The sequence below is a fragment of the Colletes latitarsis genome, chromosome 9, assembly GCF_051014445.1.
Source record: "Colletes latitarsis isolate SP2378_abdomen chromosome 9, iyColLati1, whole genome shotgun sequence".
In the NCBI taxonomy this organism is placed as follows: Eukaryota; Metazoa; Arthropoda; class Insecta; order Hymenoptera; family Colletidae; genus Colletes; species Colletes latitarsis.
Genome location: NC_135142.1, coordinates 21,486,858 through 21,505,380, shown reverse-complemented (window position 1 = coordinate 21,505,380; position 18,523 = coordinate 21,486,858). Strand labels below are relative to the sequence as shown.

The 18,523-nt window shown below is 38.4% G+C and overlaps 1 protein-coding gene across 1 annotated transcript; it reads right to left on the bottom strand.

The window, feature by feature from the left end:
* Window positions 1-2,591: 2,591 nt before the first annotated feature.
* Cpr97ea (cuticular protein 97Ea) lies at window positions 2,592-6,426 on the bottom strand. The gene is made up of 2 exons (XM_076772465.1): window positions 6,338-6,426; window positions 2,592-3,867 (listed from the first exon to the last, which is right to left on the bottom strand). Exons 1-2 carry the CDS (start codon window positions 6,353-6,355, stop codon window positions 2,965-2,967), a joined length of 921 nt encoding a protein of 306 aa, XP_076628580.1. The 5' UTR covers window positions 6,356-6,426; the 3' UTR covers window positions 2,592-2,964.
* Window positions 6,427-18,523: the final 12,097 nt, after the last annotated feature.

The following is an 18,523-nucleotide window of genomic DNA, read 5'->3' as shown; positions in this document are numbered from 1 at the left end:
AGAGTATTAATTCGTTGGATGAAGGTACCTTAATTACCAATTGTCCAGAGAATAGTCTATGTGACGACACGAAAGGAAATATTGCTGTATCTCAAAAGATTATTAAGTTGCAACAAAAGAACGCGCGTGAGAACAGTATGAATTTCGGGGCTAAGATCTAACAGATAAAATGGAATTTGATTGGAAATTTTATTAACTAAACAATGCTGTATTTCTTATTCTCCAACGAAACTGAATACAAGTTTTCTTTACTAATAAGATGTCGAATATAAAAAAGTGTATCTAGTATTCGACGATGCTTCAGATTCATGTAACAAGACTATGTAATACTTGACAGCATGATTGAATACAAAGTACAGGAGAATTTCGATGTTTGGTGACCACAGAATACGAATTGTCACGTTATTCGGCATTCGTTCTAAGTTTCCAATATATTTATTCTACTATAAATTCGTATAATCGACATTTAATTGTATTTGTGAAGTACCTAGAATGCTTGATTTTATTTCAAAATTTAAATTAAATATCTGCACGTAAAAGAAACGCAGTTTAATTAGAAAATTCAAGCAACGCGATTCTATATATTTCTTGTCGTGAAAGTCTTTAATTGCTGAAAATTATGTAACTAAATAATCGTTGCTTTATGCAAATACCACGATACGAAAGAACGTGATATTTCCACAAAGTTATTCATAAATGGTTAATAGTACACGATTAGAGTTCGCTTGCATTTCGAAATACAGGTTTGATTACTACAAATACTTACGGAGAATTTAAACCTGGTTTGTCCAGATTCAAGTATGTTGTAAATTACTATGAATAATCAAAAAGTTTGTTTTGATCTTACTTGCGAAGCGTTCGATTCCAACTCTACACACAAGAGCCGAGCTAGCGGGAAACTCTCCTTGCACGAATGCAATTCTGGTTGCAGTCCTTGCAGGGTGAATGCAGAATATAAGTTGCATTTATGAAAAAAAACTTTATCGTAATTGAAAGTTTATTTGAACCTATTTATAATATATTCCAAGAAGTTGTCAGTTTAAGTCATGTCAATTTTTTATGTTTAAGGATCTCCTAAAAAATTAGTTCAAGTTATAATGTGAAACATACAAATATTAAATAGTTTAAGGGTACATTTGTTATTGTATAAGAATATAATCGGTAAAAAAACAAATTTAATTTAATAAACAACTTATTAGGACTCCATAGAAGGGGGACTAAGGTGTATAAAATATATTATCTCGAACTGGTTACGAAATTAGTTCTCCGTAGAAAGTAATTATTTGAATGGTTCTATCATACAGAGTTTATATAAGTAGAAGCAAAATTCACGTGAAAGTTTTGATAAGAACTCATAAATCTACTTATCACGAAGTTATAAACCTAAAATAGCAACTTCAAATAGTGTACTATTCCCCAACAATAAGTGAAAAGATTAAAGGACCTGTAGAACGTTCTAATATGATGCATACTAAAACAGTTTGCAATCTTAAGAGATCTCTGATACTCAGCAATTTTGTAGAAAGTATATACTGTTATTAAAAAAAAATGTAATAATAATTGTACAAGTCCTCTCGCTGGGTCATTTCTAATCTTTAAATCTATCGTAATCACGCGGCACTATTGTAATATTTGCGTAAGTCAAAGTACCCTTTCCGTTGCAGAACCGTGAAGGTCGGCGTTAAAATTTCGTAACTAAAATTCCAACGGACACGGTTCCGGAACAGCTAGATACAATTAAATCCTGTTCGTTACCTTCTGCTATTTTTATCATAGAAGGAATAATTCGAAAGGTCGTTCGTCGAGTGGTATTACGTAAGCCGAACCAGTTGAAAAACAGGAACTCTTAGAAAGTCGCAGAAGCTGCTCCAATTTCACCTCTGACGGGGATATTTATTAACGTTTATTTCATTTTTATTAACAAAATTAATAAGAAACAGTTACTCGCGGTTTGAAGGGCAGTAATGAGAATCCGGGATGAAAATATTTTTAATTCTCGTTAGATACAGACACGTCGACGTTACGATTACAGTGAATGTGTGTTGTGTTGGCCTTACTTTATTCCAATCTAATTACCTTACAATAATCTAATTACAATAGTAAGCGTGCTGAATTTATTATGCAGTCCCGCGAGACATAAACTCGAAGACGCAGCTTGACAAAACGAGGTTCTCCTTGAAATGATATCGTAACGGTGTCTTTGCAAAGCGTGCAAACTGCGTTACCTAGGATTAAAACCAGCACGGAAGCCTACCGTGGATCGTGGAATTTTATTTACAATATTTTTACAAACCTTCCTCGCCACGGTACAAACGATTTTTACACAACGTGTATTTTTCACAGCGGCGGAGCGTAAATGCGAAAACTTGTTATAGAAAAACTAATTTTATCAAATATCTCTTTGCAAATTAAATAAATCAAACGCGAGTAGTACGTCTGAAATTTCATAAAAATTCCAAGCTTTTCTATCACCGATAGTACCGAATCTTTCGACCGTTCTCCGCATTTCCACTCCGCCAGCGTTAACGATCAGAGCAACCTTTCGTCAAATATTCCCTTAACATTTGGTTCCAATGGCAAGAATACACTCGTGCTCTCATCGGAAGTAGCAAAAGCACGACTCGGTAGGCAGACATGACAGTGACTCGCTCGAATTACCGAAACAAAGATCAGGGACCGTCGATCGAGGGAACAAGAAACAATATTTATAAATATACGCTGTCCGTCGGCGTGTCTCGTAACAGCCCGTCCAATTTCTCTTCGCGTGCACGGTCCTTGACATTTTCTCTCGGTAATAATCGACGGCGCGTCGCGCGGATCACGGCGCCGTCCATCGCGAAGGATGGGCCGCGCCGTGATCGCGACGAACCTGTACGCCGTCGATGCATCGCGTCTTCAGACAATATGAAAATACCAAAACGAACATTTCGGCCACCCTGGTGGACACGGGAGGGACTAGAAGACTTAGTAATAACCAAAGCTGATGTCGTGTAACGGCGGTGCGACGCCCTGGGGCAGAGCATAGTCTCTAGCCAGCTGGTCGAGGATGCCTCCGCTCTGGCTGCGAGGCTGGGGCTGGGAACGATGTTCCTGGACGGGCGCTGGACCGAACTGAGCCGGGCCCTGGTTGTACAGCTGGGAAGGGGGCGATGGGTCGTCGCTCTGAAGGATCGGGCTCTGTCTGGGGAAACTAGGTTGGGGGCCAGCGGGCGTGAAAATGGGAGGCTTGGACAGAGCCTGTTGTCTGGGCACCGACTGCGGAGCGTAGACAGCTTGGGTGTGGGATTGGGGCTGTTGGTAGGCTGAATGATCGTACTGGACTTGCTGAAGAGGTGGTGGGCGAGCAACAGGGGCGACTCTTTGTGGAGCTGGCCTGGCTACCTGTTGTTGGTAGGCGTCCTGGTAGTTCAGAGCTTCCAGGGCTTCCTTGCTGGTAGTCTCGTCTTCTAGCGTCGGTGGTGCTACCGTGATACCCTCTCCAGCCGGCTGGAAACCGTACTGGTTCGCTCCGTACTCCACCACGCGGACCTTACCAGTGTCGTCTACGAATCCGTATTTACCCTTCACGTCGCCCGTGGGCAGTTTCGTCTCGATTTTGAACGAACCGTCCGCGCCCTCGAAGCCGTACGTGTACGAACCGTCCTCGTTGTGGCGGTTTATCTGCTTCAGAATGGCCACCGGGGTCGGTTTAGGGGTCGTGGGGGCGGCCGATTGCCGCGATGACGCCGAATCCGACGCGTAACTTCGGGGCGTCGGGTGAGCTGGTCTAGGAGACTCGTATCCCGAGTACTCGTCGACGTAGTTGCCACCTGGTTGTTGGTATTGCTGCGCCGATACTGCGAGTATGGCGGCTACCACTAATAATACCTGCAGCAGAGGAAAGTGCAGTGTTAATTATACGAAGAATAGATCAGGAATATACTATGTGCGAAGAATTATTAGGACTACTTGACATTAATCAGTAGGAAACATGGTTGATGGAAAGTTTTCTAATCGAGCGGTGGTAGAGAATGGGTTGAAACGTTTGAATATGTTCCAAAGTGTCGATCGCTGAGACGAAAATTGCCAGCGTCGTCGTTTCCGATCGTTTCTGGTAAATAATTTCGAACCGTTTGCGAGTACTACTCGTAAAGCTGGCCGGTCGCAAATAGTAGGGTTCCTTCCACTTCCGTAGTTTCTTTCCTAGGAAAGTAGATGACTTTTCGCGGAAAAGTCGAGATGTACAATTAAATTCGCGCTTCAAAGAATCTTGTCAAAGTAATATATTATTAATAATCGAGGAATAGTTTGAGTACGTCGCATCAACAGGAAACAAATTTATATCGATCTTTAACCTCTAACGATCCAGAAATATTTCGTGTTTACTTATCGCTGAGTCTAAGTATAGGATTACATACGACCTAAGTTAAGTTAATTTCTTATTGGCCTATAACTAATAATTCTTTCGTCGGTTGCGCAACGCCGTAACTGAAAGTTTTATCAAAATCCTTTGTACGATCCTTGGATATCGTGATTTATGGCCGTTCGCGGCACGTAGACCGCCGCTAAAAACGTTAGACGGTTAATCGTCGTGCGGTCAGCGTCGTGTAAAGTGTTAATCTCAGACTTCATAAAACGTAATTGCTCGCAGAAAGGTCCGAGAGCAGTGATGCATGACCCTCCGCGTTACCAGAGCCTTAACCGCCAGACGTGACTTTATTACATCGTGTCGAGGCAGATAACCGCACTCGAAGGATACCGGATTCTTGATCGTGACTCGCAGTACGCGGTAAAAATCTCGACGCCACGGGGATATGTCACGCGAACAAGTATTATAAGGAGAATGATCAGTTCTAGAAGAAACAGCCAGTATCGGGTCAGACAATTTAGTCAGCCTTCGTTAAATCTACAACTAACAGATTCCAATTTTCTGTTGGAATTTAGAACACACGGAGCATTAAAGAACGTTACTTACAAATTTTTTTTATTGGCCAATATTGTACTCTCAAAATTGTACATGAAATACATAAATTAATTATTTTACTAAATTTTATAAGCGATAATATTTTTTCTTGTATAACTTTTATTTATAGATATTACTTCTTTTTGTATTAAAGAGGATTTATCGTTTATAAATGAATAGTAATAGTAGTTAATTAAACACCTCGAAAGAAAGGGTTTGAATAAAAATTTCATTCGCAGGTGGCGCCACTGCAACCAATCGGACATTTATAAGAGGTCGACCCGCGCCATTTGTAACGTGGTGAAGGTTTCGTTCGGACCTTGTGTTCTACATTTCCTTCAACCTCCATTACTTTCGATGCAAATATTTCATGCATTACTTTGAGGGTAATATTTATTCCTTGAATATAAATTAAATAATTGTCGAATAAAATAGAAACGCACAATATTTTCCAATACTCTATCAATATAGTTTGATCGGGACGTTCCTTATAAGCAAAAATTTCTCTGCAACGACCACGTTCTACTTAGCCCGATCTTTCTTTCTCCTTACAAGCTGCTCGTTCGCGCGTTGACATACGTGTTCGTCTGAATCCGCCCGCGTAGATTACACGTGGTCAAAGACCGGACGAGTTATACCGGTTCGATCGGGCTTAGTTCCGGCCGAGTGGCCACCAGCGAGAAACGGTTTCTATCGCCACGCATGCTGACCGACATAATTCTCGAATATGTGTTCCTGTTTGTCGTAACTGATTATATAATTTCGTTTCTTCGAGCAAGCAGACGGCGGTGGAAAACGAGTCGTAACGCGCGCGTCGAGCGACTTTCATCGTTTTCGGGGCGGCGTTGGAAAGGCACGACGATCGCCGGGTTAAGTAACCAGGCCTTCGAGCACGCGACCAATAGTTGCACAACCGTAATCGTAATTCGTTTATGGCGTTTTCACGGGCAGATAACGATCTTTGTAGAAACCGCGAGGAACTCGATACACGGGGTCGCGTGGAGGATTTCTCCGCGTCGCGTCGAGACCGCAATCGCGTCGGTCAGGGTAACACGTTTAACCCGTAACTTCCAGAACGGAATCGCCGAAATTACTCTCGTGATAACCCGCGGCGGCCGTGTCGAGAACCGCTGCGTTACGAGATCCAATCGCGGTCGTACCAAAATGCACAAATCACAAGCACAACAGTCCCGTTCACGACCAGAAACGATCACATCACACGCGAGACCACGTTTTCCAAACCGTGTACGATCGAATCCGTCGATCATCGACGACGACGGCGCTGGCGATTTAACGCGACCGCGGCAGAAGGACGATTTAAGGTTTATCGAAGTCGATGAAAATTTTAGGATCGAGAATGAGAACGATGACGATGATGGCGCACTGAATACGTACCGTCGCGACGGTGTGCATTGTGTTCCAGGTGGTGGTTGTGTTAGTGTGTGTGAATGTAAGTAGGCAGCGAGGCTAGAGTACCAGCGGTTGCTCGAACTGAGGCCCTCATATACCTTACTGGGGTCCCCCGTTCCTACCCCCCTCTTGTCCTCTACGCTCCTGTTAGCTCTGGGGGACTTTCACTATCTATTCGACTCCTGTATATACGGCCGCCTTGTCTTGTTACAGCACCTTATATCCCCTAAATATTCCCCACCAGACTGCCCCGGTTTCTCGAGAATCTGGAAAACCGATTGCAGGCAGTTGGACCGACGAACGACTTTGACGCCGCGTTTAATCGGCCAAATGAGACTCGCATTCCTGCGTGTCTCGAGCATGGCTGGGACTATTAGAATAATTTAATATTACAGCATTTAATGATATGAATTTTTTTTGGCGATACCACGTCGACCGTTTGCGGTTTCGAACAGTTTTAATCGAATATCATTAACACGTTGACTGCAAGACCAAAAATGTCATATTTGTTACCGAGAAATTTTGATTTTGGACAATTGTAAACTACGTAAATTAAATTTATCTTAATGATTATAATACTGTTCAAATTTATTTCCTTTAATATTTCAGATTTAGAATTAATTGTTTTAGTTCCAAAGTCAAAAGTCGTATCACCCATTTATGGTTCACGTGGCAGTCGAAGTGTTAATATTTGAGAATCTGTGTGTTATTATTTGAATATTCAAGTATTTGAATTAAATTAGTGTTTTTTTTTTTAAATTTGAAACTGGACGGTGAATTTAAATAACTTGATTTATAGGTCACATCACACTATTCCGACGTTTAGGAAAGTATGATAAGCTTAGAGAACTTGGTAGGGGAATGTACTATATTATTCGATCATACTAAGTGTAAATTGTAGACTTATTTACGACTCTTCATATGTAACACGAATATGACGTACATGTGATTTACATTATAGATGATCTATGATCATCCTGAGCCTCAGGCTATTCATAAATCTTCGAGATAAAGAATGGGTACAGTGTCTTACCCTTATAATTTAGAAGAATGTGTTACAATTTAGAAGAATATTAGTTTATAATTTAAAATACGCAATAATATCCATTCCTTTAATTTTGACTTATATTTCATTATACGTCGTAAGTATGATTTTGGAATATTCGAGAAATATAATTGCAATTTTGAAGTAATAGTTTTGTAAAGGAATTATTTCTTTTTACAATGATTTTTGCATTATCACTACATTTCTTCAAATTTGTTCTTTATACTTGCATAAACAAAGGGAAGAATTTATCCAGATACTCGCCATTCAAAATTCTCGAATATATTAAATAGTTATCGAATAAAATTGTTTTTGTACGATATTCAAATCGTTAACTAATCGAATTATATTTATCATATATATTTGAGTCACAGAATATTCGAATACAGAAAAGATTCTTCTGTTGGAACGTTGGGAGAAGACTCCGAAATTGCTACAGATTTTCGATCCCGGGTCTTGATAAGGAAAGCAAGCGTGCGAAGGCGGTGGATTTCATTGCGAAACGCGTTCGCAATACCTTTTTTCGAGCTCTTCTCGACGCAACGAAATCGCCGGGTTCGCGGTTATTACGTAAGCGATTATGGCGTTGAAACGTTTTGCGTCCGTCGACGGTTGTGGGTGGCAGGCGATGAAAAATGTTTCGGGCGTCCAGCGTGTTTTTGATCGAGAGAATAGATCAAATTTGTCTTCGTGTCCTCTTGTATTACCGTTACCGTAACTAATATATAGCACACGTTGCCTGGCAGGTTGTTCCAGTTTCTCGTGACACTTGAAAATCATTCTTAAGTTCTCGATTGGACTAACGATCTAGCGCTGACAAATTTTTATTGTCTGCCTTAAACCTTTCACTGTATGCTCGATGCTTACATGTTCGGTCGCCATATCTGTCTCATTACTGCTTGCACGATTCTATCAGTTTTAAATCCTCTCTTTCGAGCGCGAGAGAGTTTAGTATAATTGTTAACAATATTCTAGAAAAATCGTATTTCAAAAATAAAACAATAAAAGAGATTAACGAATATAAAATTAAAGGGAAAATTCTTAGACATTTCGGGTTTTATTTAATTTATATTATTGTATTTCATACTAGTTATTTCATTTTTATTCTATAGTCCTGAAGGCTAGCAACTATGGTTGAAATCTGGCACGAAAAATAAAGATTTATGGACTGAATTTACACCGAAACATTAAGGAGGAATATAAATTGTACCTCATCACTTATTTATAACAATATTAATTATAGAAGATGTATGATAGGAATGATTAATAACACGAGAACGTATGTAGCCGAAAAAACGTGCGAAACTGTTCTTCAACGAGCTCTAAAGGTGAAATTATTATGTAAAAGTAGCGATCCAGATAATGGGGTCACGCAAGAGAAATTATACATATAGGCATTGAACGAAATAATTTAACGAATATACTCGCTTTTACCGTGAACGCTCGCGCCAAAATTTATTCTGGTTTTTACTATTTCCAGCTTGTCCAGTAGTCGGTGAAAAATATTCCACCGCAAGCCGTTTGAAATTTCCACTCAAGAATTTGCTTTAGGTGATGCAGGGTTAGTAACTTAACGAGTTTTGCAACTCTAGTTACACACACGCTCACATTCAAAGAATTAATCTGCATAAAGAAAAAGAAAGATAAGCGTCGTAGAATTTAAAAGAATACATTCTTAAAACGTTTGAAAATCGATTTAAGCATACGAGGAAAAAAATAAATGATTATTTTAATTTTCGTATCATACAAAGTACAGAATTTCATTCGAATTGCATTTGTTTCATTTATTTAAATATTCTGAACCCTTTCAGACCTGACAGCAACATATGTTTTCATGATATATATTTCAGAAAATTGTTCGCATAAAAACGAAACAAAAGAAATTTAAACTTGTCCAGAACTGATTCAAAAAATCAACTGGTGAAATTCAGTAGTAAATTGGTTCTAATTTCCAGATGTGAAAGGGTTAAACGCAAACGATTCAAAAGTTTAGTAGAGCAACACGATATTTCTGCAGACTTAGCGTGTCAGAGAATTAGAACAAAAAGAACGAATACATTCAAAGTTCCCGTTGCTTCGTTTCAATATACGTGTTGCAGGTAATAATTATTTGTCCTTCGGCTTTGTGTCGGTGAAAAAGTTTCAAAGTTCAAATGTCAGACTTAAACTACCGTTACAGGCGCTGTTGCATATGTTTAATCACCTTGCAGCTAACTCGTGGCTATCCTTTTCGTAGAGAAATTGTGCTCAAAGAATAATGACTCCCGTGAAAATTAAACAACATTTTGAGTAAGTTGATCGATGAATCGGAATGATTTCAATATTACACTCAGAATTACTGTCTGTAAATGAATTTAATTAGATTCTCTAAACTGGTTACGGTGAGGGTTTATGCATTAAAGAGTTTATCTTGTAATCAATTAATAATTGATCAACGTATTCACAACTTTCTAATATCTTTTTTTTTCTTTTTTTTTTTTTTTGCTATACTTTCACACTGTTCTAACAGTGTTTTGTATACAACGCAATCTATTAGATGAATTTTCCTGTAAACGGGCAGGTTACTTTGTCGGTTCATTAGATACCAGTTATACATTTATGGAGTAGAATGAGACAGAACAAACCAGACAGCACGCGCTAAATCTCTAATTATACCACTGTCTGTGTCTTAAACAGATTTTACATTCAATGATGTAAGTATAATCGTTCCAATTAAGTCACGTTTATATAATTAGTTCAATACTTGGAATTGTCACCAACTACGAAAACATATTTTCAGTTTCTCTAAAATTGAATATTTCCAGACAGACAATTTTCCAATTAGATCAGTAATTTATCTTGATTTGTTGTTTCATTCATAACGAACAAATTACAATAAATTAAAATACACTCTACATCTAGTTACAAATATTGATACTATCTGAGTGAATTTATTATACTTGCATAATGCAAGAATTTTACAAATATTTCAATTAATAAAACCTAACAAGGTTTCACAGTTGAAACGTATTAAAAGTTGTAAATATTATACAGAGTGTCCCGTTTTAATTTTCCAATGCTATATTAAACGAAACTTGTTCGAACTCCATAGAATTGTAACTCTTTCCCTCAGAAGTTCCACTTTGGGAAATTACCGTTCTTCGTCGCTCGTTTCCTTCGTTTTTCAAGCGAATCTTGTATGGCGATGTCGGATACGTCTGTAAAAATAGCGGGGCGTGGTCTCGAACGATCGACTTTTACGTTTGCTCGTGGAATTCGAGTGAAAATCTGCAGCGAGTTCGCTGAGAAGGGATAAGGAGAGCATCGATTCCTTTGCTTGTCACCTTGAAACTGACCGAACGCAAGGCTGAACCACGATTCGCTAAAACGGAGTCCGACCTTTGGAAACGCGCCGAGCATTCGACGTTTTCACTTGGCTTTTACGAAACGCGCAGCTGACTCCGCGTCTGCTGCGAAATTAGCGGGGGATCGAGGTTTTGTAACTTTCTATTGGCATATTATTTGTAGCTGGTCAAGAGTTTGTGTCTCGAGGTCTTGCTTCCGTAACTTTCTTCAAATACAGGGTGTACCGTAGCATGTAGGACCCACTTCAGAGAATGGATTCTACATAAGAAAACAATAACAAAAGTTCGTATAAACATGGGTACTATTTCACTTCATTTTCAAGTTATTTCTTCTTGAACATATTGTACCTATTTACCTTCACAGTACGTGTTCAAAATGGCCTCCTTGTATCAATAATTTTTAAATTGTACGTTCGTTGCCTATATAATACAGGATGCATACAGGGTGTCCCGTTTACCTTGAGAACTTTAACCCTCTGAGAAAGATCATTGTATAGTTCTACGAGACCAACTGTAATTGGATGTTATTGTTTTGTCGAATGAAGCATTCCGCGAGATCGTTATTGACAGGTATCAAGTGCTTATAAGAAAGTTTAATTATTGTAGAAGTATGTGCTGTAGAAAAGAAAAAGTGGACGCGGTACTTGTTTATGACCAGACTGGAAGAAACATGATTCTAACTTAAACGTCTCGTCATTCTCAAGGTTGTTTCAACGTAATGATTTCATTGGTCGTTGAAATGATTTTCACAGTGGACTTTATTATTTTCTTTTTGAAGAACTAAAATCAGTGTATTATCGATGAATTATTTTTGCACGAACAATATGAAAAATTACGCTGTTAGTAAAACTAATATTTCGCATAAATTAGTGATGAATGAAATATAATCTAATTACATTTACCACGATTACTTCTGTATACAGTAATTGCACTGTAATTTCACGATGATTGTCGTGAAATTGTTGGGTAATCATATTCGTAAATCATTAGACGGTGTAATTACTCTGTAATTACAGAAAAAGGTGCACTGGAATCAATCATGTTAATGGAATAACATGTAGATGTCGAACTTTTCATTAGTACCGATGCAATTACTGTCAAATTCGAGTCTTTAAATTATCAAAACCACTAATACTTTTAAGAGATTTTAATAGCTATAATAAGCCATAGGATTATCGAATACCAGAGATAGGATCGAGAAAAAAGGAAATATTATTCCAAAGATAACTCAATGTAACTACTTACGTTAATATCGTATCAGGAAAAAATATATTTCAATTTTTCGAAATCATTGAAATGATTTACGATGATTGGAAAACTGTGTTAAATACTATAATTTACTGCGTATAGTATCTTTATACCATTTCTTACTGCGGTTTTACTGTATCATTAATGGTTATGTCAACATAATTGACATTTCGCATCGTTAAAAGGGAAGGGCACGAAGAATATTTGTGTATGGAAACTCTAACTCTTAAATCGTTAAGTTTAGGGCATAAGTACCTCCATATTTATTTTTACTTTTTTGCATAAAAATATATAAAATTACATTCTACATTAACTATCACAGTCAGAAGGCACAGTTCTAAGAAGAAAAAATAAGAAGAAGTTCGCAAAGGTAAATATGGCGGCTTTTGCCCTCTTAAAAGTCCGATGATCGCTGCTCCTTGCAACAAAGATCGGCCTCCATTGTAATTCCCACGCGAATTTCATGCATGACCCACTTGAAACCATTCACGGCTCTCATATTAATTATAACAACGTACGATTCTATTACGTGGCTGGAACGGACGTAGAAATAATTGCTGGACTCTTAGAAATGACAATCTTTGCCTCCTCCTGATGTAACAGGATTGCGTCTTCAAGGTTCGCCGGATGATTCCATTCGGTGCATTACTCCACGGGGCGTGTACCTCGCGATTAAGGGTCACAACAATTAACCGCCAACGACCCACATTAGAGCTTCGCCCAACGTCGTTTCGTTGATGATCCGCCTTTATGGTCTTGGTCTCAATTCCAGTCGGTGAAAGGGATGTTGGACACTCAATTTTGTGTGTCCATCAAGAAGCAATCGTGCCGCCATACCCTTCGACCTTCTTCAGAGAGTACAAATACGCAACCAGTTGCTTTCTCATTAACGTTCAATCATTTTTTTTACTGTTTGTGTGCGCAATCTACCAAACAATGATATTTAATGCTACCCACGAGCGTTTTTAATGACACGAGCGTGGGAATATCCAAGGGTGCAACACAATGTTTCCAGTCGATCACGAAATCTCTACGGTAAATTTTTCGAAGCGAATAAATTATCACGTAATACCACACAGAAATGATTTCTTGGCTCTAACTTTCTTAAACTATATTTACATAAATAATGTCATAGCAAATAAATACAAGTATTTCCAAGCGTATGGTTTAAATCCTGTCGTCATAAATAATATTGTCTGTTTCAATATTAGAATAGGTTCGTCGAAAATAGAATCGCGCGGGGGTATATCGAATCTTTTCGGTTTCTCAATAACCAGTTTCGAATGTGATTTGGAGCGGAAACATTACGAGTGATTCAGAGGCTTCCGGTAGAATCCGAGAGAAAGATCAGACTGTTCTAGAGAACCGTAGAACGATATGACTTGTTGGAAGGTATGCAAGGTCAGCCCGAACTGCAAACTCTTGCCTTTCACGTGTCACTGTCTTCGGAAATGCACACAGAGCCACGTCACGAGTTAACATTCAATTTGAGGCCTCTCGTGGAATTAAATCGAACGCGCGATACATTTTTCCCCCGTCGCTATCGTTGGCAATATCCATAATTAATTTAACTTTCGGAGACGTCGAAGACATTGGCAGTGACTCGTTCGCATTGGAAACTGTCCAATCAGGAACCGTAGCTTGCAGAGCATCTACTTTGCATCCACGATAACGGACGTCACTTGAATAATTAATGAGATCGGTGACAAGCTTTATTGGTTCGTAGTTCGTTCTGTAAATATTACCATCAGAAATTAAACGTCGAAAAATCGCATACAGTATTTCAGTTTGATTTATAAGCAAGCAAAATATCGCAACACAGATAATTTTCGAGTGTATGTTTTTAGAAAAGATAATTTATCGCGACGAAGGGAATTCTGGCAGTTCAAGGATGCGTGAAATCGAAGGAAAAAATTCGATCGTTGTTGCGCCACCGGCATTGTGATTTTCGATAAACATTCAGACGTTTCGAACGCGTTGCTTGAAATATTGCCACCGATTTCACAACCCTCAGCTGTTTCTAATACGTTTCAGTGCCACGGCGGGAAAAAGTTGTATCGCGCGAATATAAATGCATTATACTTTTTAATTGAACCATGTAAAATCGAGTTTCCTTCTATGGAAGTCGGATCGGTATTATCTTGACATGTCAAAGGAATTCTGTAACAATTTTTTTACCGTCCCCGCGTCGATCTTGTTTTCACTGGCATTCTTTTTAGCGGGCACAGCATTCTCTAATTGAACATACTCCACTTTCTAGTTCTATGTAACAATTCGAAACGTTGTTACATCTACGCGAGGCCAACAACGAGATCACGTTAGTTCGTCCCAAATTGGAAGCGTTATTGCTACAACGTGATTCAACTGTGTTGCACCTGGTATTGGGAAATACTTCTTTCTCTCCGTTAACTTTTTCTTTGCACGTCGCGATAGAAAGCATAACCGTTATATGCAACGAAACTTTATGAAAGCTCGTCCAAAATTAAGCATACGCTTCAATGTCAACTTATAAATTAGTTTGAATGAAAAATAAGTCGCGAATATAGCGATGTTTGTTTTACATCTAGGAACAAGAAAAGAAAACATTTCTACATCGCTTATCCATAATTTTTGGCTAAAACAAACTGGATTAAAGTAGAAATGTCTAAATATATTTTCTCAGCTCTTTTTAAATATTAAAAGAATGAAATAAGAAAACGTTGCATCTCTTGGAGTAGCTAGCTAGGCAAACGCGAGAGGGAAGTGGTTATGAACGTCAAAACCTTTGTGCATTTATGAAACGAAAAGATGGTAGGACAGATTCTCGTGTGAATGGACGCACGAACCGGATAGATTATTTCTCCAACATGAGAAACGTCCATGAACGTACCGTCCTATCTTCGCGACCCAACAATTGCTGTCCATTATTTATGGAAGGCCACAGTATGCGAATTCTTAATCACGCGATTAATCCACCGGCGATACTCTTATGACAATACAGACGCTGCACTTGTTTCCATTTTTTAGTCTCTCACGTTCCGAGTTTCACGGACATCTTGATGGAGGGTTGTTGTGTGAAAACATTTGCGCAATTAAACGAGAGAAACAGCGAATACGTGCGAAAATTTGATCCCTATCGGTGATTTTTAATGGATAAGCTTGCGGTTTGATTAAATGTAAATATGAACTTTTAACGAGAAGACGTTCCCTTTCTTTTTTAAATTTTTAAATTCGTTGCTACGTTAGTAAACATGTACAGTATGGAGAGAAGCAAAACATCTTCTATAATCATCGTTATATTAATCAGTAATATCCCTTACATAGTTTAAAAATTCACAGTTACATATATTTCTTATTAAATAATTTATTCTTCGCCCGAGAGAATAACTCAGGTCTCAATTTAATTTAAATCGTTTTAATTTTTGCATCGTATGGAGCTCGGTATCAAACAACGCCATGAAACATGAATGATGTTTAATCAATGTTGAGATAAGAGTTTTAATGACACAGTCGTAATAAAAGATGAAAGTCGTGTATGTGTATTACGCGAGTAAAGGAAAGCAAGTTCTCTATCGATATCTGGCTCGATAGACCGTCGTACCACGCCTTGCATCAGAATGTCACGAGAGTGAACGCGGAATCACGAAATTGCGTACGAGTATATCGATGAAACACGTATCGGCGTTTAGGAAATAAAACTAGCTTTCCGTCACAGTAGATAAACTATTTTTACTTTTCGCAGACTGGATTCGCGCATTTTCTTGCCGCAGTCCTTACTTCGACATCTACGATTCTTTTTCAACGCGAGACTTCTTATCGCGTTACTGCATAACTTTCAGTTAGATAATGCATAGGAGCTAGTTTAATTTCTTTTGTTCTTCTTCAAGTCGCTACGTAACCACGAACAAGTCAGTAAATAAACGTTACAACAGAGTTAAAGTTTAAATCCAGTATTTCTTAAACGTTCACCTAGTATACGCAAGTGTCCTATTTATATTGGATAACATTTTTATTTATTGTGTAATTATAGCTGATATTTAAACTGACAAGTACTTACCTGTTCTTTTTGTTTGAACTTTTACTTTTCAAAGATTTTGTTTTTAATTTCTACTCGACGTATATTTAGAATTATAATATTTAGAATATGCACGCGACAAAACTCTCGCGTAAAAGTAATTATTCCGCTGGTTGAAGCTCCAAAACGAGAGAAAGGCTTCTTAAATATAATTATGAAATTTAATAACGCGCACTTTTAAAGAGTCGTTTTCTTTAACGAAGCCCAAATTCCATTCCTTATCGAACTACGCGACAAAGGTGACCGAAACTCCGTGTAAGAATCCGCGATAACGCAGCCAATTAAGAAACCGTTGCACGAGACAAGATCAACTCGCTTTCCTTTTCGAATTGCGCAACGCGTGCGTGCGAAAAAAAGGAATCGTATTATTCCAGAAAACCACGACTCGAAAATTTAAATTTCTCGCCGGGGATTTCTGCAGACAGCTACAAAGAGTGACTCTTGACTGATATTTACGACATGAAATAAATACGTCTTTCCGCTCGTAAAATCCGTTCTCGCGATAGCAATACTATTAGTTTGTTAGTTTATGCGTTCGTACAGTGAAATAAAATTTTCGAAAAATTTTATTTACTAATTCCGAATTCCATCTGTGAGCAGTCTCTTTGGTTCTCTAGAATGCACTCAATAAAAAATTATTTTACTTACTGAGTGCAAATCTTCGATCATGGACCAAAATATTTATTTAACATATTGACTTCCACGTTACTCACATATGGGTGATTGAATGTTAAAGAAAATAATGAGTATGCTAGTTTCCAATTGTCCCAAAACAAAGTTTCGTTTTCCTGGACAATTGGAGGGGTTTGGTCTGGCATTCAACGTGTTAAATATACTAAAAGATACTTTTTGATAAAGATTTGTCGAAATAGTTTGGTGCATTGCCATCGAATATGGATCCCATTAAATATACGTAGGATGAAACTATTGACCGAATCGACGCGAACGGACTGCAACGAATTCTATTATAGCCAGACAGTTTCATTGTTCTTTAAAGCCACGATCGCAAGTGGTGTAGGTAGTTCAGCGATCTCGTGTCGTTCGGAACATTGTTCGACATCCACCGTCGGAGACAACACGGATAATATTTATTCCTCAAAGTTCACGTTGTAAAAAGGCTGCTCCACGCTGGGTATTCAAATTCGAGATAAAGAACAGAACGTCGACCGCGTCGTAAGTTCGGTAAAGGGCATCAGGATACGCTTCCAAGCGGGCCGATCGAGAAGTAGATCGGCTAGATCGAGAAGCCCGAAGCGAGGGCACGTATATTGTGAAAGGTGGGCATGGGCGGTGGTCCGTGGCAGTCTCCACGTATCAGGTATGCGTAACGTGCATGTCCGCGGACAGTTCAGGATCAGAATAAAAGGTTGGAGCAAGAAGGCAGCCAACGGTTCCTGTTATACCCACATACTGGCATCGGGAATAGTCTCGATCGTGCACGTTGACGCCAGTCGCCGACCGGGATCGCATTTTCGCGAACAAAGGAAATCGACGAGTCTGAAGGTTGGGTTATCTGGGGAAGGCTGAGTGAGTTACGTGGAAGGTTGCATTACGTGGGCAAAGAAACAGACTTTTAACGATATCCTGGTCTGACGATCTACCGGCTCAAAAGTATTTGTTTTGTCATTTTTCTATAACGATTACGCTTTTCACATTTTTGGTACGTCTTCTGAAATTTGTTCTGATTTTCGTTGAATGTGTAAATGATTTATTTTATAATGTGGTTTTAGGTAAACTTTTGATTTCGTTAGAATTTACAGGTTGTAGAAAAATTATCGAACCTTGTGCGTTATGTTTGCTCAGTTATTGGATACCTCTACTTCTTTCGTGCTTTACGTAGCTCTCGCTTGCCTAGAGGAACGTATGACACTCTATCGGTGTTTCTTTGTGTTTTATTTGAAATATTTATTCTTTGAACACTGTCTTCTTTTATTTTTGCATACAGAATAATTGAAGAATGGCTATATTTAAATAATTATATATGATTCCTTGAAAGAAAGTGTAGTTGCATTTTCTTGACGCATGATTGCACTTGCGGAGAGGACATTATGCAATTATGAATAACAGTTAAGATAATATTGGATTGTGCGGCTAGAAAGACAAAGTAGCCCCAAAGGTTGTTAAATGGTAGCTAGAAATCTGACGTGCTGTTTCCTGCTAGTCACGTAATCAAATATTATCTTAACCGTAATTCATTATTTCTATTTAAACATTCCATATTCTCCAACAAGTATTAATCACGTATATGGACTATCGATCAGTATCTGTAAATGTTTCGTAATCTACGTATACAGGGTGATTATGGAAATTAGCACGAGCTGTATCACTTTTTTAAGCGGAAATCCAAACAATCAATATAGAAACAATTTATATTTTGGGTAAAATAGAATAGAACAGCCATCAAGTACTTTCGTTACTAACATTACATTAAAGAAAATAGGAAAATGTACACACGTTCCATAATTAGATAATTTTAATCG